The sequence below is a fragment of the Miniopterus schreibersii genome, assembly GCF_964146895.1.
Source record: "Miniopterus schreibersii genome assembly, chromosome: X".
Lineage (NCBI taxonomy): Eukaryota > Metazoa > Chordata > Mammalia > Chiroptera > Miniopteridae > Miniopterus > Miniopterus schreibersii.
In genome coordinates, this window is record NC_138104.1 from 72087386 (window position 1) to 72113940 (window position 26555).

Below are 26555 nucleotides of genomic sequence, written 5' to 3' on the forward strand. Positions count from 1 at the left end.
GTGTGTGTGTGTGTTTTTAATATATATTGATTAGAGAGAGAGAGAGAGAAACAAACATCAAGGATGAGAGTCATTGATCGGCTGCCTCCTGCATGCCCCATACTGGAGATCGAGCCCGAAACTTGGGCATGTGCCCTGACCAGGGATCTAACCAAGATCTCCTGGATCCTAGGTCGATGCTCAACCGCTGAGCCATGCCAGCCAGGCAAGGACTCAGATGTTTTGTTTCTTTATTCCTTTTATGTTACAAGAGGAAATGGTTTGAAAAGAAAATGTGGAATTTGAGAGGTTATCTGTGGGTCACTTAAAGGTGTCTGTGGGACAGTAGAATAAACCAAGTACATAAGAATATCGGTGTTTCTCTTCCAGATGTACTCACACCTATACAAAGATACCAGATGTGGTAATAGTATTAATAATACGTCATATATTATGTCCTGATATATAGAATTATCTTCAAGTTAGACTTTTCAAGTGAGAGCACTTTAAGAAACTATATCATGTTCCCACATATATAAAAGGGGTGCCCAGGAAGGTTTTTTCAAAAAGGGGACCTTGTTTTAAGGGTAACATAGTAATTTTATGGTTATTAAGTAGTGAAGGGTCTGAGAATGAAGCAGGAACAATAATGTTGCAAAGAATCTATGAAAGTAGCTGTCATTTTTTTAAGCTATTTTTACTTTAATTGAAGTTTTTAAAGCGTATAAAAACACGTGACTTCTAAGTGATTCATCAATTAATCTTTCTTGGATGACCACCACCCAAATTAAATAAAACATTACAAATTCCACAAAATCTACTCCCTCATACCTTCTTGCATCTCCCCCTCCACTTTGAGCTTCCATAAGTTCACTGTTATCTTGAGTTCTATTGTTGTAGATTAGATTTGCACTTTATATAAATGGAATTTCACAGTATGTACTCCTTTGTGTCTGGCTTCTTTTGCTTAACATGGTTGCAAGATTCTTTTTGTGTGTAATTTTAGTTTATTTTCATTGCTGTATAGAATTCCATTGTGTGAATGAATATAACAGTCTTTTTATCCATTAATACTAATAGACAATTGGAGGTATTAAAAGTAGTGCTGCTACAGTTATTCCTACACATGTTTTGGTGAACGTATATTAAGCATTTCTTTTGGATGGTATATGTCTAGGAGTAGAATTGCTGGTTTGTTCAGCTTTAGCAAATGGTGCCAAAAGTTTTCCAGAGTGGTTGTATCAATTTATATTATCACCAGCACAGCATATGGGAGTTCAGATTGTTTCACCTCCTTGCCATTACTCGGTACTTTTCCTTTTTGTTAATTTTAGCCATTCTAGTGGGTTTATAATAGTATTGCATTATCATTAAAATCTCCTTGTCTTTCAAAGTTTTTACTCATTTGTGCGAGATATAGTTATAATTTATAATAGCATTACATGTGGACTAAGACAGTTGCAAATTTATTAAGTATCTGCTTAATATGTGTCGAGTGACCCACTGGTACTGGGTACTCATAGGTGCTTTGCAAATACTCCTGATAATCCTCACCTCAACACTGAAAGGTGGTTGTGTTGTTCCCCTTAATAGAGAAGAAAGAAGGCTCGGAGACGTCATTAACTTGTCCAAGGCCACACTTCAGAGTAGTAGGACTAGAACTGAAACCTGGGTCTCTGGTTCCAAACCCTTTTTATTTTATCACACTGATTCCCCAAATTACAAAGTTTTCTTTCCAGTTTTTACTAATGTCACATAAGATTATTTACACTTACACTTTTATTCATAAAACTGTTTTAACTTTGTATTTTAGTCACTACTGGGAAATTTTTAATTCTAATAGTTGTCTTAACAAGGTCACCTTATCTAGTTTTCCAGACTCTAGAATTCTTCACTACATTTTATTGAGGTAAAATTCACATGAAGTTAAGCCTTTTAAAGTGTACAGTTTAATAGCATTTTGTACATTCAGTTGTGCAGCCATCATCTCTTATCTAGTTCCAAAATCATCAGTGCATTTTGATCCAAAATCTGCTTAAGTGACAACAGAACTGAGTTTTCTTTTTAAGATAAGGAATTATCGGGGCACAAATCATTGTTAGAGGGGAAAGTCTGACTTAATTTTCTTCCTTGCTGTTGGGCCTTTTTTGCTTTTTCAAGTAACCCTGCATTAAATGTTTTTGCATGTCCATGTCTATGACTGTGCTGTTTCTCATTCGGCTCCTGCCAGTTTCTAGCCCTGGGTCCTGGGCACATTGTAGATGTCGGTAATATTACAATTTTATTGAATACTGAAGGCATTCTAGCACTCTGTTAGGAATCAAGATTTGAATCCTTGCCATTGACTAAGTTCTTTTTGCAAGTCACATTTCTTTGGGCCTTATATTGCCCATCTGTTAGATGAGGAAAATAATGAACTGTCTTAACTCTTTTATAGGTTTGCTGTGAACAGTTGTATTTAAATATCACACATAAAAAATGTTTTAAGAAATGCCAAGTAATATCTAAGTGAAGATGTGTAAACTCTGTAGTAAGAAATGAATGGGATTTGGAAGCATAAAATCTGGATTTGGTACTCACTTAGCTCTTGTACCTTTAAACCGTAGTTTTCTCATCTGACTCAATGACTTCATGGATCAACTCAGTATGTGTGCACCTTGTTGATGTGCAAATGATATGGCATAATTGTGCTTGTGAATAAATGTCATGATTAATGACTTTTCAGGACTGCAGTGTGCTAGCATTTGTCCTGGACCACCTCCTCCCACATACCCAGAATGCAGAAGACAAGGACACGCCTGCCCTGGCCCGCCTATTCCTCGCAAGCCTGGCTGCTGCAGGGAGTGGCACAGATGCCCAGGTGGCCCTTGTGAATGAAGTAAAAGCAGCCCTGGGACGGGCACTGGCTATGGCTGAGAGTACAGAGAAACATGCCAGGTAAAATTTCATGCCTGACCTAGTGCTGATAACCAGTAGCATCCCCTTTATTCGTGGCCAATGGGATTTCTTGCATTTGAACAAGAGTTCTGGTTATACTGGCACTGTACACTCTCTGGTTTTCTGAAACTGATTACATTTGGAGGAGGTGGGTAAACAACTTAAAACAAAGGATTGTTTTCATCCTTCAAGCAAGTGGTTGAGCATATTATTCAATCTTGTTTTTTAAAGGAAGTTTAAAGGAAGTGAATGCTACCACCCAAGGAGTCCTCACCTGTTTAGTTGTTACTTTTAGGAGGAAACAGAGCACAGGAGGGTTATCTGAGGCAAGTTAGTGAAGATGCGGCCTAAGAATGGGCTGTATTCACATGATAGAGATGTCAAACTTCTCTCCCAGGCTTCAGGCAGTGATGTGTATCATCAGTACTATCATGGAGTCCTGCCCCTCCACCTCCAGCTTCTACAGCAGTGCCACAGCCAAGACCCAGCACAATGGCATGAACAATATCATTCGACTCTTCCTGAAGAAGGGACTGGTTAATGACCTGGCCAGAGTGCCTCACAGCCTGGACCTGTCCAGGTAAAATCATTCTCAAGCCCCAGCCCCAAGCTTTTGCCCTCTATTTAATCATGCTGCTTACTTCTCCATTTGCCTAATATTTCATGCTTTCTTGCCAGATTAGTCGTGAGCAGCCAGTGTGATAGGGAAAGTTTGGGTGTAGGTGGGAACCTGAGTTCTTAGTATTGTGGCTTTTAAGCACTTCCTCTTTTTAGGCCTTAGTTTTCTCATTTGCTGGAAACTAAAAACTATAGTGGACTATATCACCAAATTTTTCCCAAGCTTCCCTCCTTTAATTAAAAATAGCCTTTTGCTATAAGATTATATGTGTATCATAAGAATACAGATAAGCAAAAATAGACCACATATTCCTGCCACCCAAATACCACAGTTATTGTATATCTTTCAGTGGTTTTTTTCACACGCATAACTAAAACAGTATGTATGCTATTGTATAACCTTAGGTGGGGTGGGGGGTTTTTTTAGTTTTTGGTTTGTATTTTTTTGTTTTTTAGGTTTTTGTTTCTTTTAGTTACTAGCCTCTACCTTTCCGTGTAAATAAAGTTTCATCCTATCTAGTGCCCAAATCTATATTCAAAAATTTTTGTCTAAACCAGAGTTCAGTTATGGACCTTGCATTACATCTGATTGTGTCCCATGCAACTCTATTCTAACAAAGGTCCTTAATTTATTTTTAAATCTTCATTTTATTGCTGTTGTTCACGACACTAACTTGTTGAAGTGACCAGGCCTGATGTCCTCCAGAGTGCTTCATCTTCTAGATTTAGCCCATTTGGTGCCTTGCAGCATAGTTTAACTTGTTCCTTTACTCCCTATTTTCTGTAAACTTCTTGTTAAAGCTAGAGGCTTAATGGAGCAATTTAAACATTATTGGCTAGGATATATCGTAGATGATGTACATCTCATATTGTATAATGGGAAGACACATTCTCTTTGAACTACCACTATTAATCATGATAAGGTTGACCACTAGAGTGCTAATCATCACTGTGCTGTCACATTTCACCCCCTCTTACTAGAAAGTAATCTGTGTTATTACTTTGACACTGTACAAATGTCTATCAACCATATACCTAATTAATGGTCTTTACGCCAGTTGATAATCCTTGCGTGCACCAGTTAATTTGTTTGGGAGTTATCAGTGACAGCTTTCTAATTTCTATCATTCCTTCTATATTATTAATGGGCATTTTTCTGTGATTTAGCCCCAGTTAAAGAGGGAAAGTCCGGTTATTCTGAAATATAGTTCCTACTGAAAAAGCAAGATAAAAACTCAGTTTTTTTCCCCTTAAGTCACCAATTTTCAGAGTAAAATTTTTAAAATAGGTTAAATCACCACCTCAAATGTTAGTTTTTTCTGGCTTCCTATTTTTAGTAGTATGGACTCGTGACTTTTCATTCTTAAAATCAGTGATTGAATTCTTTTGATCACTACAGTTATTTTCCCTTTTTGTGCTCTTTTTCATTACACCTTTGGCCCTTGGGGCCTCTTCAGGCTGACTTCTTTGTCCTTTTGACACAACCTCATCAATTTTTTAAAAACTTGTAATATTTTTGCATTCACAGTAGTGTAATGAGCACCATATGTCTCACCTAGACTAACCAGTTGTTAACATTCTGTCCTATTTGCTTTAATTACCCCCTCCCATCCTCTTTTCAAGCGGTGAATGGGGGGTGAATTATTTGAAATTCATGTAAACAACTTGATGCTTAACCTCTGAATACTTTAGCATGTTCTCCTAAGAACAAACATTCCCTTACATGGCTAGAATACCATCATCACATTCAAGAAATTTACCATTATATGATAGTACTATATATATATTTCATATTCAGATATGCCCAATTATTCCAAGTATGTCTTTATAGCCTGGCGGAGAGTGTTTTGATCCAGAAAGCATCGCTCAGTTGCATTTGGTTGTCATGGATCTCTTGTTTTGGGGGTTTTTATGATACTTGACTGTTTTGAAGAGTCCAGAGGGCCAAATGTGTTATACTAATATCCCATAGTTTGGATTTGTCTAATTGCCTTCCTTATGGTTAGATTCAAGCTAACAACCATTTTGTCACAAGTAGTATATAGGTGATTTTTGTCCTCATTATATCACATCAGGAGACATGTAATGCCAATTTGTCCTATTATTGGTGATGCTACGTTTGATTGCATAAAGGTTAGATTTCCCCTTTGTATCAATAAGTTATCTGTGAGATGATGCTTTTGAGTTCATGAAGATCATGTGAATATCCTGTGTCCTGACGATTTTTAACTCAGTAGTTTTAACATTCATTGGTGATCCTTGCCTGGATCATGTACATTGCTGGTTGCAAAGTGATGATTTCTGATTCTCTCATTCCTTTGAATTTGCTGGCATTCTTGTAGGTTCTTTTTATATTTAATGTGTTATAATTATAGTCATTATTCTTTTTGATGCTCAGATTATCTCACATTTGGCCTATAGTAATGACCACATTAATTTTTTAAAGCCTTCTTGCTTTTGATAGCCTTCTAGCTCAACAGTATGTCCCAGGTTCACCTTGTACCTTCTGTGCCCCATTTTTGGGATAATTGTACTATAATGGGCCTTGTTGCCTTTTAGTGTGGATTTCTGTGTTCACTCCATCTCTGTGTCTTTCTTTATCCCAGCCCCAACATGGCCAACACAGTCAATGCTGCTCTGAAGCCTTTGGAAACACTTTCCCGGATTGTGAACCAACCCAGTAGTCTTTTTGGCAGCAAGAGTGCTTCCAACAAGAGCAAGGCTGAGCAGGATGCCCAAGGCGCCACTCAGGACTCCAATAGCAACCAGCAGGACCCAGGTAGGGATTCAGAGCCAATGGACTGGAGTGCTGGCCGGGTGGGCATAGTTATTTTATGGGCATGGCCTCACAACTGTTCTGGCTTGGTATTGTTTCCCTGGGAACTTGCTGGCCTTCCAGAGATCTGTCACAGTGGCGTGGGAATCTGCCCCACAAAGAATTGCTTAAAATTGCAGCCTTATTTGGCTGTCCTCACACGTAGCCTTGTCTTTTCCTTTGTCACCCATTCATTTATTTTCTGAGAACTTGTAAACTTGCCCAGGGAAGGAACCTTATTGTCTTCATTCTTGCCTCGTGGTGCCCTGCACATAGGCACCCTTTGATTATTTTGCTGGTTGGTTGACTGTTACAGGCGAGCCTGGGGAAGCAGAAGTGCAGGAGGAGGATCATGATGTCACTCAGACAGAGGTGGCAGATGGGGATATCATGGATGGGGAGGCTGAAACCGACTCAGTGGTGATTGCTGGGCAGCCTGAGGTGCTCAGTTCACAAGAGATGCAGGTAGGGAGGCAGATCACCCAGCATACCCCTTTTGCGGCGCTGAACCAAAACCCCCAATTGATGTGGGTGGGTGAGTACTTTAGGTCCTTGCCGCAATGCTGACTGCTTTGTAGAGGAGCACAGATGATATGTTTAGTAGATGCTCAGTAAATGTATTTGGACTATATTAAATGATGGGTGGGGGTAGGGCCAGTATGCTATGTACTATGATATGGAATAGATCCCAACAAGAAAACTTAGGCACAGGTGAAATGTTGGTGTAGAAAGCTGGCTTTTGAGCCCTTTGGATCCAGGGTCTTTGATTTATTTGGCTCTGGTATTAATGGAAGCTCCTTAACATTACTGCCATGCCTATAGCACCAACTCTCACTGGGGTATTCAAACAGTAGTCTTGTAACAACCCTAAAGAAAGCTCTATAATTTCTGAAGCTGGTAACAATGGTAAGAAATCAGGCCTATAGTCCTAAGCTGCTAGCTCTAGGGAGATCTGCATGTATTCCTGGACAGTGTAAAGACTAACCTGGTCTCAGATAACTGGGATGGATCCATTTGAAGGACAGTCTGAGTGTGGATTGGCAGCACGTGGTAGCTTCTGTGCTTTTAGCACCACCAAGTGTGTGGTATTTATATAACACCCTCTGTCACACATTATCCTAAAAATACATGCTCCCTTACCGGCTTTTTTTAGGGTTTCAGTGCTAGCACAATGATAGATTTGTGTGCATCTATGTATGTTCTATTTCTCTCCAGGTTGAGAATGAGCTGGAGGACCTGATAGATGAGTTGCTTGAGAGGGATGGCGGATCTGGGAACAGTACAATTATAGGTGAGAGCCCCAGAACTGAGTATAGCCTCTTCCTTTACCTCAGTCTCTCTTGGGAGGACCCTTTTTCTCATCATCTGCTTGCTCAGCTCTGCCTAAGGGCTCATAGCCAGCCTAGATTGCTGCTTGTCTTGATGTTGACTCTCTTACAGATGAGAAATTCACAATCCATCTACAGACCTGTGGTGGGTCTGAAGTGTTGCCTGTATGGGGGAGGTGGCGGGGGTGGCCATCAGTATAGATGATACATCAGGCACATTAAGAGTGTTTATTATTCATGGAGGCCTAGAGGAGGCTGTAAAGGCTGTAGGGTGAGAAAGTGCTTTCCTTTCAGTTCTTCAGCAAAATTCAGGGGCTTTCTGCCTCTGAGTCTCAGTAGTGTAAAAAGAGTGATCATTCCCTAAGGGTGGCCCTTTTTACCACTGAGAGGGAAAACGGCAAAGAAACCCTACTGTCACCTGGCTCCAAGGGTGTATGTGTTACTTGTTTTTATTTTATTGATGAAGGAAATCAAACGATTAACAGAAGTAAACAAGTATTAAATTTGACAAGGCTTTTCCACACCCATTATCCTCTGTGGTTTTATAATTAGTGGAATTGGCAGGTCAGATGTGATCATCCCATTTTACAGATGAGGAAACTGAGACTCAGACAGGTAAAGTGACTGGCCAAGCTCAAGTAGGTAGTCGAAAGCAAGAGAACCCAGGTCTTCTCCCTCATCAAAAAAATTTAAAAAAGGATATCTGCTGGGTGTATGTAGATACTTTAGGCGCACCCAATCTGGAAAGGGGAGTCCTCTGTTGTTCAGTGAAGGCTCTGCTCTGTAACCTTCAGTGAGCAGAAGTGGAGAGGATGAATCACAAGAGGACGTGCTGATGGATGAAGCTCCTTCCAACCTCAGCCAAGCTTCCACCTTGCAGGCCAACCGAGAAGGTGAGAGTGCCGAGGCCGGAAAGGCCTCCCTTCTTGCCCTGCACGTCTGACAGATACTACACTAGGGTTTTCCTGGAGGCAGCTGCCCAAATGTGCAGAATAAGGAAGCATCTGTCTGCATGCGCTGACATACACCATCCACTTTATCCTCAGCCAGTTTTTCAAATAACATGTTACTACTGCTTGCCCAAAAGTTTGTCACTTCTTACTTGGTTCGCTTTCTTCTCACCCACCTGCTATCATCGCTCCAGATCCCCTCTTACCAACAGGATGCAGTCAGTAGCAAAGTAGGGCTGGAAAGGCAAGGGGGCACCAGCAGACTTGGCCAAGTCCTAGACCATGGCTCTTCAAGCCTCCACATTCAGCCACCCTGCTCAGCGTTTGATGCACTGATTAGCACTTTCAGGAAATCGGGGCTGGCTCACTAAGTCTGTATATCACCCCAGATCTGATTCTTCCTCTCTTAGAGTCAGATACCACATCGCCTTCCCACTCAATCTGCCGGCCTGCACAGTAGCCTGTTTTCTAGCTACTGAGTATAGTCCTCCAATGTGCTCCCTTTGTTTTAGATTCCATGAATATCCTGGACCCTGAGGATGAGGAGGAGCACACTCAGGAAGAGGACAGCAGTGGCAGTAACGAGGATGAGGATGATAGTCAGGATGAAGAGGAGGAGGAGGAGGAAGATGAGGAAGATGATCAGGTGAGGGGGGACTGTGTTTGGGGTTGGTTCAGACAACCTCTTCCATGGGAACACAGAGCTGGAGAAAACCAACAGTCTGGGTTGCTAGCCTCAGCGCCTCCCTCCCTCATGCGCAAATGTGGCCATGACACCAGACTTCAGAAAATCCTTACCTCCAGCAATTCTCCATCTCCTATTTTCCCCTTAAGGAGGATGATGAAGGTGAAGAGGGAGATGAAGACGATGACGACGATGGCTCTGAAATGGAATTGGATGAGGATTACCCTGATATGAACGCTTCTCCCTTGGTCCGATTTGAGCGCTTTGACCGGGAGGATGATCTCATCATTGAGTTTGACAACATGTTCTCCAGTGCTAGTAAGATACAGGGGCTCAGCTGGGTTTTATCTCTTGATTCTTATACCCTTCTCCAGGGTAAGCCAAACAGTGAATGAAACAGCAGCTATCAATCTGATAGATAGCACTTCTTTTCCTATGCCAACTTCCTGGGGCAAGGGATATCTGAATCCATCTCTCTCAATAAGTGTATACTTAGAAGAAAGTATAGTGAGAGGCTGCTCTTGTTCTTTCCACCTCAGTAAACAGGCAGCCATTTTAGAGCCTGGACAACTTGATGATTTGCTTGAATTTCTAAAAAATGGGATACCAAGGCTGACTACATCAGGCACCCATGTGCACACTACAGTAACAGGGCATTCAGTAATCTTTATGTCTAACACTGGATCTTGAGAGTTTGGATGGACACCTCTGAGCTTGGCATTGGGGAGTAGATTTGAGCACATTCACTCTGTTCATCAAGGATGCATCTTTTCGGAGGAGAGAGTGAATCTCTTCCCTCCACCCCCATCAACGTCACAGTTCCCTTTTAGCATCGAGGTCTTAAAATCACCCTGTCTTGAGAAGGCAGCTCTTGACCCCAAATCACAAGCATGATATAGCAGAAAAGTCTGGACCATTCTGGTGGGTTGTCTTGGCCAAGTAGTCTCTTACCTCTTTGAGCCTCAGTTTGTCACCTGTAAATGAAAAGTTTGAAAAGGGGGGGAAAAATGGATTACATAATTTGGGGGGGTACCTTTTAGTCTGATTTTCTTTGCATTTTTGTGATTTCGGTCAATCTTATGTTGAGCCTTTGTTCATTCAACAAATTGAACAAATATTTGAGGAGTGCAAAGAAAACGGCCCTTTTCCCTCATAGGAGCTTATGATATATTAGGAATTATAAATAAGCAGGAACTACATTGTAGTATGGTAAGAAAGCACAGAGTAAAGGATTATTAAGCCAATCTATAGAGTCAGAGGAAGTGACATCTAAGCCAAGAACAAAAGAGCAGGTGAAGAAGAGGGAAAGGAGTCTTCAAGGTGGAGGGAGCAGCATGTTTTTGAGGGGCCTGAACATATCAGCTGTGGCTTAGTGTGGAGAATGAATTGGGAGAAGGTACTATTTAGGAGGCTGTTGCAGTATCTAGGTGAAAAATGGTAGTATAAGCTATGGTAGTGTCAGTGATTATAGATGAGGTGTGGGAATGAGGGAGAAAGGACAAAGCTCAGGTTTCCGTGTGAGGAAGTAAGGCCCAGGAGACACGGTTCTTCTTGAACAATCATAGAAGAAATTTCTTTTTGGCACTGACCCCTTTGCATATTGTCCTTGCAGCAGACATCCCCCCATCCCCAGGAAATATCCCTACCACCCACCCACTGATGGTACGCCATGCAGACCACAGTTCCCTGACATTGGGAAGTGGCTCCTCTACAACACGCCTCACCCAGGGCATTGGACGCAGTCAGAGGACCCTAAGGCAGCTGACAGCCAATACAGGCCACACCATTCACGTTCACTACCCTGGGAATCGACAGCCCAACCCTCCTCTCATACTCCAGAGGTGAGTTACAAAGGTTGTTGGGCTCACTGAGCTTCAGCATTGTCTTGACCCAGAGGAAGCAGTTCATCACTTAATGCTCTCATCACATACATAAATAACGTATTTGTCCCATTTCTTTGTGAACTGTATGTGCAGCTTTTTGGGGAATGTCAAATTGTATAACATGTTCTTTTGCTTTTGCTTAAGTGTCCTGTGTATTCAGCAGTCATTAAGCATCTCATATACCAAGCAACTTAAAACTTTAGATACAGACAGGTCAGGATTCATTCCCTAGTGTTTAGTGTTTCTTTAACTTCTAAAGTTACTTTTAAGTAACTAGAAGTGAAAGAAAGGGATATGGGTGGCATAATGGTCATTGTACAAAATACAGTGGGTGTGCAAGAGAGACATTATACCCTAACACAGTTCCTGGCATTATCAGTGACACTCTGTGCCAGGAACTGTGGAGTAATGTGCAACCTCGGCCCAAATAAAGTTCACAAGCTGATGGAGTAGTTACACAAAAGTAACTAAGACTTATGTGTAGTATGATCAGTCCATAACAGTGTTATGCATTTTGAGAGGATACAGAAAGGGTCTCACAGTAACAAGTTGTAGGGCCCCTATGTACAGTGACCATGGCTTTCCACCATTGCCCTACAGGTTGCTTGGTCCCTCCGCTGCTGCTGACATCCTTCAGCTGAGCAGCAGCCTTCCCTTACAAAGCCGGGGCCGGGCCCGCCTCCTGGTGGGCAACGATGACGTCCACATTATTGCCCGGTCTGACGATGAACTGCTGGATGACTTTTTCCATGACCAGAGCACAGCTACCAGCCAAGCAGGCAAGTTTGTATGGTGAAAGGGAGGGTACATTTTTATCAGATTCTACTTTTTCCGTGCAGAGGGAAAGCAGGACAGTATTTGCCCTGCCTGGAGGAAACCCCATTTTATAATAGAAGCCAGAAACACTCAATGACTTAGCCAAAGGCAACAAAAACTTTAATATCTGGTACCATGATGTGCCAATGCTTGTGACAGACACTGGGTCCTGTTAAAGAAATACTGATATTTTTGAATCAGTTGACATATGACAAGGCCAGGAGTCTCACTTTCCTTTGTTCCCCTACAGGGACCCTGTCCAGCATTCCCACAGCCCTGACCCGCTGGACAGAGGAATGTAAAGTTCTCGATGCTGAGAGTATGCACGACTGTGTTTCAGGTGTGTGGTGACAGCTTGGCTATCAGGGCAGTAGTGAGCCCTCCAGTGCTGGAACAAGTACATGGAAAGTGGTTTCCCTGGTTCTCTGTGGCCACGATCTCTGCCTCTTTGGTTCCTCCCCCACCTCCCCTGAGTAGCCTCTGATCTTTGCTTCTTTGATCCAGTTGTTAAAGTGCCCATTGTTAATCACCTGGAATTCCTGAGGGATGAGGAGCTGGAAGAAAGGCGGGAAAAACGCAGGAAACAACTGGCTGAGGAAGAAACAAAAATAACTGACAAAGGCAAAGAAGATAAGGAGAACAGAGATCAGAGTGCACAGGTGATTCTTGAGGGCTGGGAGGATTCATTTTTGTCTAGGTCTGCCTTAACTTTCTATGATTTTGACATACTACATGCCACCAAGAATCATTGAAGAATTCTTGGATGTTCACATTGAGCCTGAGAAATGACCCCCTTCCAAATTTGCTGCACACTCACGTGGTTTTAGAGGGAAGAATTCAAGCCAAGAGGGAATATAATTTCTCGAGTGTCTTGCTGGGGAAAATAAGCCAGAACCAGAGCGGCTCCTGACTCACAAGTCACACTGTGTAGTATCTACCTTCAGTGACTGCGACTGGGCAAGAAGAATAACCTTTACTACCACCATACTTTCGTTGGTTCAATTCCATTTCAGTAGATTGCCTTACCAAGTGTGGAGAGGGGACCTTACCAAGATAACTCCATTTCTTCATCTGCTTAGGCTTCAGAGCAGAGAAGATATTTCTGCCCTGAACTCCATCACCACATGTTGTTGTCTAGGGCTCAAAATCTCTACCATGATTTTGGTTTAGAAAGAAACTAGCTACCTACCTTTTTCTGAAATTTCTGGAACCTCCAACAGTATAGCTTTAAAATATATGAATTAAAAGCTAATAGAAATACAAAGAAATTAAAAGACTTTAGTGAAACACTTTATTACACCCTACTCAGCAGTTGCGGTATCCAATAGATTAAAAATAAGGACATTGAGATGTTCAGTTATGATAACAAGCTTTATCTAAGAAAAACATTTGTATAGGACTTTTACCTAATAAACAGTAACATTGTTTTAAACATGAAAAGGTATAGAAAATAAGCAAGCCTGGCATATTACTGAAAAAGCTGAAATGGACAAAATGAGCTCAGGGAAGGGAAATACATAGAGATGAGACAGAAATTCTTGCTGGTCTCATGATTGTGTTCAGGTCATGTCCTATGTCCAGCCCAGCTCTAAAGTGGTTTTTATTATCCTTCTCATTCTTCAGTCAGCCACCCTGCAGTTCCCCCTTATCCCCAAGCCATCCTTGAATATGAGTATATATTAGAGAAATTGTAGATATATTTGCACACTTAAGGGCTCATCTTCCATTCAGGCCATTGAACTCCTAGATGGCATATGTGGGGGCTGGTGCCTATTACAGTTGACCTCTAGTGTGCTTGCAGAGTCCCACATTGGTCTGTCCCTTCTCTTTGCAGTGTACTGCATCTAAGACAAATGACTCCACTGAACAGAACCTCTCAGGTAACTTTTCCTTCATCTTTCCCTTTTTTCTAATTGGTTGATTCTTTCTCCTGACCCTTCCAAGTAGCTGGCCCAAGTGGGCTGAAGATGAATGCTGGTGCTCTGTGGGATGAGGTAGTAGATTGTATAGTTTTAGGGTCATACCCCATCTTGGAGATAACTATACAGTCTACTGTCTTTCCCACGGTGGTTCACTTCCCCTTCGACGTGCTCTGTTCAGCTGCTCATTCTGATTATGCTATGTTGCCTTCTGGCATGTGTACTAAGGTCATATGTCCTGTCCCATTTGGTGGCCGTCATGGTCGGTGCTTCATGAGAACACCTGATGACGGTGATTCCCAAATGTGAGTCCTCGGTGGAAATGAAAAAAATACAGGAGGCTTAATGAGTTTTTCAGAAAGCTGAATTTATTCAACTTTTAAAGGACTATTTTTTTTTTTTTTATAGAGATTATGTCCTTCCTATTTCTTTGGTATTGAAATGTTTTTTATGAAATGATATCGATGAGAGTTTTTCTTAGCTAAACTAAAAGTTGGTAATGCTATGTTAGTCTCTCTTTACTTTTTACTTTCTGTATAAATTTTATGGGTCTGTGGAGTATAAAAGTCTAGGAACATTATCTTGAGCAACCTGCTGTTGGGGAAGGTAGCTTTGTAGGCTAAATGGCATTATTATTATATGCTTTCTATTCCTCCTTCTAATCTTAATGTCAGTAGCCATTTTGTCAGTGATAGGTCCATGTGGTATTATATGTCTCCCCCACCCCTATTTCCTCAGCAGAACTTCTGCTTCCCTATACCTTCTGTCTCCTTTGGCACTTGAGTTGGGAAATGATTGTACCAAAGCCTACACAGTCTTTTTTTAAAGCAGTGAAAGAGGGTAGGTGTCTTGGTGCCCTTAATCTAGCAAAAGGTCTTTGAAAGGGTCTGTCATCAAGCAACATGACCTCTTGCCTGCTGCCCTTGCTAGAGGATTCTGCTCATGCCGGGGTGAGGTAGTAAGTTGTATTGTTGTGGGGTAGGGATTTTAGGCCCCAATTAGAAGATAACTATACAACTTACTACTTTCCCTGGTGTGTGGCATATTCACACTTAGTCTTGGCACAGTTGTTTCCATCGGACAGAATTATAGATGTTCCTTGGGTAATCAGGACTGGAAGAAAGGAGTAGTGGAAGGGGGCTGGTGAGAGTGGAGCAAATATAAAGCGACAAACTTTTCCCCTTTCTGGGGCACAGAAAGGATTTAATTTTTAGAATCTACAAAGGGATCAACAGTTCTTGGGTCTAAGATAGCACTGTGCCTTAGCCCTTATCCTGGGTATACCAGACCAGCCACGAGCTGTTCCTAAGAGCAGTTGGTGGTTGGGGGGAATCCTGCATCACAGGCTGGGTGGGATACTTTCTCAAGTTGTGTGCTGATTGAGTAGCTCCCCCGGTCCTTGGCTGATTGCCCCGTAACACACCTATTGTCGTTCTTTCCGAGAAAGATGGGACTCCTATGCCTGACAGCTACCCAACAACCCCATCTTCAACTGATGTAGCTACATCTGAGTCCAAGGAGACCAATGTCACTCTACAGCCCTCACAACAGCAACCAACACTCCCACCTCCAGCAGCCTTGGGAGAGATTCCTCAAGAGCTGCAGTCCCCAGCTGGAGAAGGGGGGAACTCTGCACAGCTATTGATGCCTATAGAGCCAGAGGAATTGGGGCCTACAAGGCCAAGTGGAGAAGCAGAAACGACTCAGATGGAGTTATCTCCAGCTCCCACTATAAGTGAGTAGAGTCTCAAGGTTTTGAGGGGAGGTAGTATAGGAGGGGAAAATAGACATCTTTGTAGTTTCTCTTTCCTCTCTTACTTTAGAGAAATAGTAGGATCTCAGCTTGCACATTAGCTTTTTAGCTAAAGTTGAGATTTCTTGTTTGTGTCCCCAAGTGATTATACATCTGAGTGTCTAATGATACTAGCGGTGATGCCAACAGTTTATTGAGGTAGTCACTCTGTTCCTGGGCTATCATGATGGGCTTATTATTTAACTTCTTTAAAAACAATCCTCCAAAATAAGTGGTGTTATCTCCATGAATAAACTGAAACTTAGAAGTGAAATAATTAGCTCAAGGTCAGTGAGTAGTTGAGCTGAGATTAAAATTCAGATCCGTGTGACTAAAGCTTGCTCTCCTTCAGTAGTTCTAGGGATGGCAAGCATATGACCTCACACATACAGCTCTTCCATCCTGGCAGGCATATCTTATCTCATGGCACTATTTCCTATTCGTCTGAAATGGGACCTCATAATTCTCAGCAGTGTTCCAACAGGGTAAATTGAAACCTGTTTGCCATCACTGCTCTATACTATGCTTATGCTGTCTGTGATGTGCTTTGGAGAAGCCTTAAGATATGGGTTTTTTTTTCCTTCAAGAAACTTTGTTGAAACAAGTAGAACCAACATGCATATACAAATGGTACCTGTGGGAAATCTGCAAGTGACAGGATCCCTAACCTGGGGTGCCTAGGGAAGATGTTTCACAGGCATGCCTGGAATACCATAAATGTTCAACAGGTGATAGAAAGCACTGGAGCTGAGCCTTTTAAAGTAGATGAAATTGAGGGGGAACATTGGGCTAGCATGGTGTGAAGGTAAAGGAGTAAGAAGTCTAATCTGGCTGCTTCTTAATTCCAGGCAGAGATCTAACCTCTCCATGTGACTTCCTCCTAGCCTCTCTTTCCCCAGAGAGAGCTGAAGATTCTGATGCACTGACAGCTGTCAGCAGTCAACTGGAAGGCTCTCCTATGGACACCAGCAGCCTGGCTTCCTGTACCCTGGAAGAGGGTGTGGGTGACACCTCAGCAGCTGGCACTTCTGAGCAGCCCACAGCAGGCAGCTCTACTCCTGGGGATGCCCCACCAGTTGTGACAGAAGCACAAGGCAGGGGTGATAGGTCAGGGGAACCTGCCCAGGCCACTGAGAACGGGTAAGCATTGTGTGAGCAAGAGGAGGGCAAGATGTGTTGGTGGGTGTTTAAAGCCACGTTCATACTTGTTAACTAATGCACATGCTGAGAAAGGGGTATTGTAGGCGTATTTTATAAATGGGAAAACAATACAGAGAACAACGTGGAAATGATTTCCTTTAGCTCTACCCCTGCAACCTCTGAGAGTTCTTCCACCAGAGAGTCCACCGTGGCCATTTCTGGAGCAGATTCGCGGGGAATCCTAGAAGAGCCACTGCCTTCAACAAGCAGTGAAGAGGAAGATCCCCTTGCAGGTAAGCTGTGTGTGTGTTCAGGCCGTCCTGGAGTTGTTTAGGCTTCTTGTGTCCATTGGCTTGGAAATGCCCACCAATCAAATGGTTCTCTTCAGATGGATGACAAGCATATATATATATATATATGTATGAGGAGAACCAGCAGAAGGGGTATGCTGAAGCTACATAATGGAATGAGCCCAGGCTTTGGAGTCAAACTGATCTTTGCTCAAATTCCCATCTGCTACTTCCTGCCTTTAGGAACTTGGGGCCATTATGTAACTTCTCTGATCTTCTTGATACTGAGGGGGTGATAACTACATGATGGGGTCTTGATGAAGGTTAAGTGACAGTATACACACAGAACCTGGCATATAACAGGAGCTATTCTGAGCCTGGGGAAGGTGGGTGGGCTATGTGTATGTGTCATTTGCATGCAGTGAGGACAAAAAGCTGGTTTCCTCAAACAATGCCATGGGTTTCTTTCCTTCAGTTACATCTTAGGCATCAGTTAGAGGTGTTGTGAGTTCCTTTACATCTTGTATCTCCCTTCAGGTATCAGTCTCCCCGAAGGTGTGGACCCCTCTTTTCTGGCTGCTCTGCCTGATGACATCCGCCGGGAAGTGCTGCAGAACCAGCTAGGCATCCGTCCACCAACCCGGACTGCCCCCTCCACAAATAGCTCAACTCCTGCAGTGGTAGCAAATCCTGGTGTGACTGAAGTGAGCCCTGAGTTCCTGGCTGCCCTGCCTCCAGCCATCCAGGAGGAAGTATGTGAGGGGAAGCTGGTGGGGCCAGGCTGCCTGGCCATGAGTATTCTCCCCATTGACTTCTTCTGCTCAAATAGGTGCTGGCACAGCAGAGGGCTGAGCAACAGCGACGGGAACTAGCACAGAATGCCAGCTCAGACACCCCCATGGACCCTGTGACCTTCATCCAGACTCTGCCCTCAGACCTGCGCCGTAGTGTTTTGGAGGACATGGAGGACAGTGTATTGGCTGTGATGCCACCTGACATTGCAGCTGAGGCTCAAGCCCTAAGGCGAGAGCAGGAAGCCCGGCAGCGGCAGCTCATGCACGAGCGGCTCTTTGGGCACAGTAGCACTTCTGCACTCTCTGCCATTCTCCGAAGCCCAGGTATGAAGGGGAGGCTGTGGGAGGGCTCTCGAATGTCGAACTTTGGCCACATGAGGTTCTGTTGTTTTCCTTTGTGTTACCTGGACCTAGCTCACCACCCCCTTTCCCAATTTCAGTTTCCTTTTTCTTTCCTTTCAGCTTTCACCAGTCGCCTGAGTGGCAACCGTGGAGTCCAATATACTCGCCTTGCAGTGCAGAGAGGCGGTACCTTCCAGATGGGGGGCAGCAGCAGCCATAACAGGTACCTTTGTCTTTTTTCACCTTGCCATACCACCTCTCACATCTACAACTGGTCCATCTCCCTTAATATATAGGTGGAGAGATTGGATGACCTCTTTAGGGTGTTTCCTTAAATGAGTTGGGGGAGCCAGATCTTTGCACTCCTCCTTCAAAAAGCCACACTTGGTTTAGTGTAACTAGTATAGACAATAACCACAAAGTAAGGCAGACTGGCACTAGTTATGATTGTAACAAGGAAAATCAGCTTCCCATGCAAATAGTAAAACAGTGAGCCACTTGCCTTTGAGATTATAGTGTCTAGGCTGTGGAAGTAGAGAGGAGTTGATTATTAACCAGGCTGAAGTAGAGTGGAGTCAAATGGGAAGGGAATGATTAGTTCCTGCATAAGGCAGGCAACCTATAACCCTCTGGTAGTCTAGAGAAGGCAGAAATAAGCATTGTCTCCTAAGACTTTAGGTACAATCTGATTTTACCAATTGATAATACAGACCAGGGCTGGAAATCTCTGCTCTCTTCTCAGTCGCTGTGTGATGTAGGGCAAGTCACTAACCTGTTTGAGCCTCTTGTTTATCTCAAAAACGGGTGATTCTCTAGTCTTTACAAGCAACCCCTTGAGGACACTATTAGAAATTGTAGAGTACCTGGTACATAGTAGGCACTCAAGGGCAGCTCTTGTTATTTACTAATTAAGAGCCCTTGGACTGGACACCCTTCAGTCTTGAGCCTCCTTGGAGGTATCCAGCTCATTCCTCTCGTGATCCTAGAGCTCTAGCTGAAGTGTTAACCCAGAAATGATGCTCTGTTCCAGGCCTTCTGGCAGTAATGTGGACACTCTCCTCCGCCTCCGAGGACGGCTCCTTCTGGACCACGAAGCCCTGTCTTGTCTCCTGGTCCTACTTTTTGTGGATGAACCAAAGCTAAATACTAGCCGTCTACACCGAGTACTGAGAAATCTCTGCTACCATGCCCAGACCCGCCACTGGGTCATACGCAGCCTGCTTTCCATCTTGCAGCGCAGCAGTGAGAGTGAGCTATGCATTGAAACACCCAAGCTCTCAAGTGAGGAAAAGGGCAAAAAGTCAAGCAAGAGCTGTGGGTTAAGCAGTCATGAGAACCGGCCCCTGGACCTACTACACAAGATGGAGTCTAAGAGCTCCAACCAGCTTTCCTGGCTCTCAGTATCCATGGATGCAGCCCTAGGCTGCAGGACTAATATATTCCAGATCCAGCGTTCAGGTGGGCGCAAACATACTGAGAAGCATGCAAGCAGTGGCTCTACTGTCCACATCCACCCCCAGGCTGCTCCTGTTGTCTGCAGACACGTTCTGGACACACTCATTCAATTGGCCAAGGTGAGGAGCTTGAAGGAACTCTATTCCTGGGGTTGGAAGAAGGATGGCACCTACAGCCTAGGTGAAATCTGAACTCTGAGGGAGCTAGCAGGTCTTTCTTAGCTGTTATTGCTGAAGCCTGTATTGTTTCTGGGAAATTGTCCAGTAAATAACTTCGTGGGTTTTTTATTTCCTCTCTACAATTTTTATGCATTATCTCATTCAATCATCAAAACAACCTTCAGTAGTCTGGATTATTTCCATTTTACAGATAAAGAAGGTGGGATACAGAAATTTTTAGTGGCTCTGTCGTGTGACCAGTAAGTGATGGAGCTGATTGGACTTAGGACTTAGTCCTCTTTTTAATAAGCATTGCTGCCATTTGTTAGAGCCTGCCTTGTGCCAGGAACTGTGTAAAATATATGATGTCCTTTACTCTTTAATTTCACAAAGCGGCGTTAAGTGTCCTCCCCATTTTATAAGTACAGAGGTTGATGCTCAAAACGTTTGCTAATCGTCTCCCTACAAAGCCCTTGTTTCTAGGCTGCTTTGCCATCAGTTGGATAAAACTGTGTTACTACATCTCTCCTGTGTTACCAAAGCTGTCCAAAGGAGTGGAGAGCCTAGGAACCAGTTGTCATCCCTTGTCAGGAAGGCGTATTTTCTATGTAGATCCCCCCAGACAAGCTTGTTCTTCTATTCCCTACAGGTGTTTCCCAGCCACTTCACACAGCAGCGGACCAAAGAAACAAACTGTGAGAGCGATCGGGAAAGGGGCAGTAAGCAGGCCTGCAGCCCATGCTCTTCACAGTCCTCCAGCAGTGGCATTTGCACAGACTTCTGGGACTTACTGGTGAAACTGGACAACATGAATGTCAGCCGCAAAGGCAAGAACTCCGTGAAGTCAGTGCCAGTGAGCACTGGTAGTGAGGGGGAAACCTCCCCATACAGCCTGGAGGCCTCTCCGCTGGGGCAACTCATGAACATGTTGTCACACCCAGTCATCCGTCGAAGCTCTCTCTTAACAGAAAAACTCCTCAGACTCCTTTCTCTCATCTCAATTGCTCTCCCAGAAAACAAAGTGTCGGAAACACAGGCTAATTCTGGCAGCGGTACTTCCTCTACCACTGTAACCACCTCAACCACATCTACCACCACTGCCACTGCTGCCTCCAACACGCCCACTCCCCCTGCTGCAACCACCCCTGTCACTTCTGCTCCAGGCCTGGTTACTGCCACGGCTATTTCTACCATTACTGTAGCTGCTTCAACCACAGTGACTACCCCCACGACTGCTACCACTACTGTTTCAGGTAATTGTGGATGTAGGCTGGGAGCAGTGGGGTGTGTACACCCACCTCACTCCCCATCCAGTCATTCCTCCCTAAATGATAGTGATCGGCTTGGTTTGTGTTTGTGAGACCAAGATGTGTTCATTCTATTCATTCTCACCCTCATCGGTCCCAGTTCTCTCTCTCTCCTCCTCCTCCTCCCCTCCTCTTTTCCACCCCCCCCCCCCATACACACACACAGTCCTGTGAAGACCAGCAGGCATTCAATGAATGTGGCTTCTCCTAGGCTAAGCAACAAAAGGAGGAGAAATAGAAGGTTCCTGTCTTCAAAGAACTCCCAGCCTTTCCAGCCTGGTTGAGGAAGCCAGTTCTCAGAGGAAAGAGTTCAAGAGAAGGCAGGATACAATGTGAATCAGGGTAGAATAGAGTAGCCAGGCTGTTTCAGGAAATAAAGGGAATGAACCATATAGCAGACTAGTAAGAATTATGTGAAGAAGTAGGTTTTGAAGAGGGAACTTTCAGAAGGGACTTGGATAGTAGGGCAACAGTTGAAGCATCTGGGATTCTTTGTCACTTTAAAAGGTACAGTCATAAGAGTCCTTGGCATCCTAAGTCATTTGGCTTTGGTGGGTGGGACTTCATTTTCACTACTTTCCCATTTTGAATCCCTGGATAGTCAGTGATTCCTTGATTCTGCCACTTAAGTCTTTGGCATGGTGAGTCTCAGAGGCTTACAGTGTTCTGTTTGTTTCCTCAAAGCTACTACTAAGCCCAGCAAATCTCCAGCGAAGGGGGGTGATGGGGGCAGCAGCAGTGCAGAATTTAAGATGGTATCTTCGGGCCTCACTGAAAACCAGCTACAACTCTCTGTGGAGGTGAGTCCAAACTCTTCCTGTTCTCCCAAGATTGTGGGGAGAAAGGGTAGACAGAGGTGGATAAGGTTTTAGTTCTCAAGTTGGGGCTCACTCCTCCTCTCTTCCTTTTCCCAGGTGTTGACATCTCACTCTTGTTCTGAAGAAGGCCTAGAGGATGCAGCTAATGTGTTACTGCAGCTCTCTCGGGGGGACCCTGGGACTCGGGACACTGTTCTCAAGTTGCTGCTGAATGGAGCCCGCCATCTGGGTTATACCCTTTGTAAACAGATAGGTAATGATTGGAGTAAAGCCTTCCCTGAACCTCCAAGCTAAATTGAATGCCTATGCTTCTATAGCACAGCCCACATGCTCTCTCTTCTATCATAGCACTGATAGTACTGAGTTGTCATCTAAAAGAGCAAGGCTGGGCTTCTCTCTACATCCCCAGTGCCTGGCACATGGCAGGTAATCCATGCTTAGTGAAGACAAATGAGCATGCGTGGGACTGGCATGCTTGTTTCTCTTGTTTCTCCATTCCGGACACCTGTTAAGAACCCTGTGGCAAGCCTGCTGAGACAGCTTTGTCACCTCAGATGCACCTGCACTGAGTTCAGGCTCAGGAATAGAGAGTTAAAATAATACCCTCTGCCTTTGTGCGGTTTCAAGGATACAGAAATTCGAAGAACACTTGTAAATTACCTAGTTTTAGTCGTCTTCGAGTTTTACCAGGAAGAAAACTAAAATCCAGAGTGATAAAATGATTGAATCAAGGAGTAGAGCCAGATTTTTCTTTCAGCATAGTGTCCCTTTGCTCCGCTTAGTTATCTCCTCCTCAGGAGATTAGGTGATGAGAGTTGATTAGACTGAATGACCCAGGGCATGAGAATTGTAAGCTGCTTCTGGAAGAGCCCTCTGGCCTTCCTTGACTGCTACCATTTATTCAACACCCATGGGCCAGGCAACATGCTAGGCACTCTACTACACAGTTGCTTCCTGATTCTCAAAGCAGCCTTGTGAGGTTAGGCAGTATTAGTCCCATTAAGATGGGTAAGCAATTTGCCTGAGGTCACCACAAAAACCTCAGAAGTTCAAGTGGTATACAGGCTCCAAAACAGAAAATTTTGCTCTCTGCACTGAGCTGTGTTGCGTGCAGATTCATCAGATGTTTGAGGCCAGGTAAATTGGTGGTCCCTGGGTGATTGTGCATCTTGCTATGCGTGCTCTGGATGAATCAAAGAAAAATTCCTGCTCACTCTAGGTTCTTTGTAGCTGATCAAAAAGGATGCCCTGATCAGGTTTCTTGGAAAGGTTTGGCTTTTAGCTGCTTTACTGGGACAGTCTCTGAACACTTGCTGGCTCATCCTGCCTACCCAGGTACCCTTCTGGCTGAGCTCCGGGAATACAACCTAGAACAGCAGCGACGAGCCCAGTGTGAGACACTCTCTCCTGATGGCCTTCCTGAGGAGCAGCCACAGACCACAAAGCTGAAAGGCAAAATGCAGAGCAGGTGGGTGGTAGCTGCCCATTTGGCTGTGGGACTGGAATCTGGGACATTCTGAAAGGTGGCTCTTGCTGGTTTCCTGGTGGGGTTTTTCCTCCTCTCTGGGCAGATTTTCTTATCTGTCCTATACACATTTGACCCTATTTTTTCCTACTTGTGAGATTTCCTTGTGAGATTTCTTACTCCTCTGGTTGACACCAGAAAGCCCTGCTTGCTCTAAGTGTTTATGCTTTGATGCTGTCAGTATACGCAAGCCACCTCTACACTATCCAGGTTTGACATGGCTGAGAATGTGGTAATTGTGGCATCTCAGAAGCGACCTCTGGGTGGCCGGGAGCTCCAGCTGCCTTCTATGTCCATGTTGACATCCAAGACATCTACCCAGAAGTTCTTCTTGAGAGTACTGCAGGTCATCATCCAGCTCCGGGACGACACACGCCGAGCTAACAAGAAAGCCAAGCAGACAGGCAGGCTAGGTATGGAATTGGAGTGTCCAGTTGAGGGGCAGGGTTGGTGGTGGAGAACCCAGAGTCCCTGGAGGGCAAGACTTAATGTCATATCTCCTTCCTGTTTCACCTTTCCAAAAGGAAGTGATGATTCTTTCTTAAATGTTGATGGCTGCATTCTGTATCACTCAAGCTGCCTGCATAGGAAATTCATTAGTGCAAGTAGGAATTAAGGGGGAGTGGAAATCTGGCAAGGAAATTGAGGGTGGATCTTTTGCTGAACAAGATTTAACTCACTGAGTGTGCCTCCTTTCTGCTTCCTTGATCACTCCTAACTAAAACATTACAGCCATGTTGCCTCAGCCATGGCTTGCCAAATCCTACCTTCTTCCTCCTGTCCCATAGAACCCTCTCACCTGCCATCATCCACCTAGTACCTTGTCCCCTGCCCTTGTCTGTAACAGGAGCTCTTAGTGCCTAATGATAAGCACTCTGAAGCTGCCTGAGCTAAAGTTCAAAGACCTCAGTAAGATGCCCTGTGGCAGCCCAGGAGATGGGAGAGTATTGGGCATTCCCTCTTTTTACATTTTATATCTTGCCTTCTTTCTTTCTCCCAGGTTCCTCCGGTTTAGGCTCAGCTAGCAGCATCCAGGCAGCTGTTCGGCAGCTGGAGGCTGAGGCTGATGCCATTATACAAATGGTACGTGAGGGTCAAAGGGCGCGGAGACAGCAACAAGCAGCAACGGTTAGCATGATGCCTGTGGCCCCTCATTCATTTCTCCCCCTCCCCCCCCACCACACCATCAGTGGGGTTTCACTGCCCTTACCTTGTATGCTTTTGCATTAAGTTTGCTATATGAATGCTCTGAACAACAGGGTTACTTTTTGTTGGTGTTTTCTTTACTGTTTGTTCGTTGGTTTATTGGTTTGGTTTGGTTTGATTTTAAAGCTTGGCCATCATACCCCATTCCCAGCTATCCTGTCAACAGTGGCGCTTTTGCAAACTGCATAATGCTAAGTGTCTGGGTTCTGAGGGGATGTGGGATGAAGATTTTTCAGTCTCATGGAAAAATGCAGGTACATCAGAGACATCTCAGGAATCCTACCCTTGAAAGTTCCCCAAGCTTGGTACACATCCTACGCAGCCTGTTCTGGCTATGGCTGTTCCCTCCACCCTGGCCTTTGCCTCTGTTCTCCATACTCCCTTGGCGCTTAGGCACTCAGGTACTTTTAGAAGGAAACCTTCAGGTTCCTAGGTAGCCAGCTCATTATTGGGATCCCAGCACAGAGTGGATACAGGAAAGGCCTGGCATCGTGTATGTATGCTGTGGCACTCATTGTTTTCCTGTCCTTGCAACATGCAGGTCACCTTCCCAAGATCCAGGATAAAAGGTATCCTGAGGCCTGGTTTTTCTTTCTATACAGTACAATTTCATTGAGCATGCTGGGAACAGCCTAGAACTTGAGGGCCTTGACTCAGCAGGATAGAAAGGGAAATAGCTATTCTGGAGTATTAAGACATGTCTTTTTAAATAATCCCACCCATCAAAGGTTGCACTGATTCCCCTATTATTTACCTTTTGTGAACAAAGAGTAAACCTCCCTTCTGCCCATCGGAGCTTTATATTAGTGTACACATGTAAACTGTCCCCAGAAGAAATCTTGAAGTCTATATCCAAGAGGCTAGTGTATGACCGGACATAGGTCTGGAATAGAGTGGAGGCCATGCAGGCAGGCGTCCAGGGAAGGAGCTTGCTAGCTCAGGGTAGAGGACAGCAAAGGAAATGGGAAGGCCATTCTTTTGTCCTGGAGAGCTACAGTTTCCTGACCAGATATGGGAAACTTATTTCTAAGCCTATGATGTGTGAGAAGTGGCAGGACCAGCCCCTAGCCTGTCCCTGAGGAATGCAGAGTTGCACCCTTTAAGTGACTTTGTTTCCCTTCTATCCAGTCGGAGTCAAGCCAGTCAGAAGGATCTGTCCGGAGGGAGGAATCACCCATGGATGTGGACCAGCCATCTCCCAGTACCCAGGATACTCAGTCCACTGGTCAGTACTGCTGCTCATTTCCAGCCCAGCAAAAGGAAGAGTCTGTCTTCATGGAATACCTGCTGGAGGCCCTGCTCTTGACATACCATAAGATCAGTTGGCATTTACCAACCAGGATCACTAACTGTCACCACCTCACCGTCGTCTCAGATTCATAGCACACATTACAATTCCTGTAGTAAAGAAACTATGGGTCCAGCCAGTGTGGCTCAGCGGCTGAGCGTTGATCTATGATTCCCAGTCAGGGCACATGCCCCAGTTGTGGGCCCGATTCCCAGTAGAGGGCGTGCAGGAGGCAGCCAATCAGTGACTCTCATCACTGATGTTTCCATCCATATCTCTCTCTCTCTCTCTCTCTCTCTCTCTCTCAAATCAATAAAGACATATTTTTAAAAAAAAAGAAACTATGATATGATATGCATGGAGACAGCATGTATTTGACCCTTGCCTCCCCTGTTTACTAGCTCTGGCACCTGAGGCAAACTTCTCTTTGTTTCTGTTTTCTCCTTTAAAATAGGGATGTGTTCATAGTTAGGATTGAATGAGTTAATGCATGTATATAGTGCTTAGAGC

The 26555-nt window shown here is 44.3% G+C and overlaps 1 protein-coding gene across 15 annotated transcripts in view; it reads left to right on the forward strand.

Moving 5' to 3' along the window:
- The window catches only part of HUWE1 (HECT, UBA and WWE domain containing E3 ubiquitin protein ligase 1), a 141528-nt gene that overhangs the window by 107756 nt on the left and 7217 nt on the right, over positions 1-26555 (forward strand). For 10 of the 15 annotated variants that reach the window (XM_081125940.1, XM_081125946.1, XM_081125953.1 and 7 more), the window contains 27 exons: positions 2705-2916; positions 3314-3496; positions 6141-6313; positions 6666-6814; positions 7565-7640; positions 8472-8570; positions 9140-9273; positions 9462-9630; positions 10925-11153; positions 11796-11974; positions 12262-12351; positions 12516-12670; positions 13846-13891; positions 15378-15665; positions 16571-16862; positions 17025-17155; positions 17690-17904; positions 17982-18270; positions 18409-18511; positions 19319-19862; positions 20551-21154; positions 21893-22008; positions 22123-22279; positions 23362-23494; positions 23762-23964; positions 24552-24679; positions 25886-25982. In XM_081125940.1, the coding sequence (XP_080982066.1) occupies positions 2705-2916; positions 3314-3496; positions 6141-6313; positions 6666-6814; positions 7565-7640; positions 8472-8570; positions 9140-9273; positions 9462-9630; positions 10925-11153; positions 11796-11974; positions 12262-12351; positions 12516-12670; positions 13846-13891; positions 15378-15665; positions 16571-16862; positions 17025-17155; positions 17690-17904; positions 17982-18270; positions 18409-18511; positions 19319-19862; positions 20551-21154; positions 21893-22008; positions 22123-22279; positions 23362-23494; positions 23762-23964; positions 24552-24679; positions 25886-25982 (5194 nt within the window). The remainder of the gene's footprint in view (positions 1-2704; positions 2917-3313; positions 3497-6140; positions 6314-6665; positions 6815-7564; positions 7641-8471; positions 8571-9139; positions 9274-9461; positions 9631-10924; positions 11154-11795; positions 11975-12261; positions 12352-12515; positions 12671-13845; positions 13892-15377; positions 15666-16570; positions 16863-17024; positions 17156-17689; positions 17905-17981; positions 18271-18408; positions 18512-19318; positions 19863-20550; positions 21155-21892; positions 22009-22122; positions 22280-23361; positions 23495-23761; positions 23965-24551; positions 24680-25885; positions 25983-26555) is intronic. The other 5 variants (XM_081125942.1, XM_081125941.1, XM_081125954.1 and 2 more) reach the window with 5 other exon arrangements.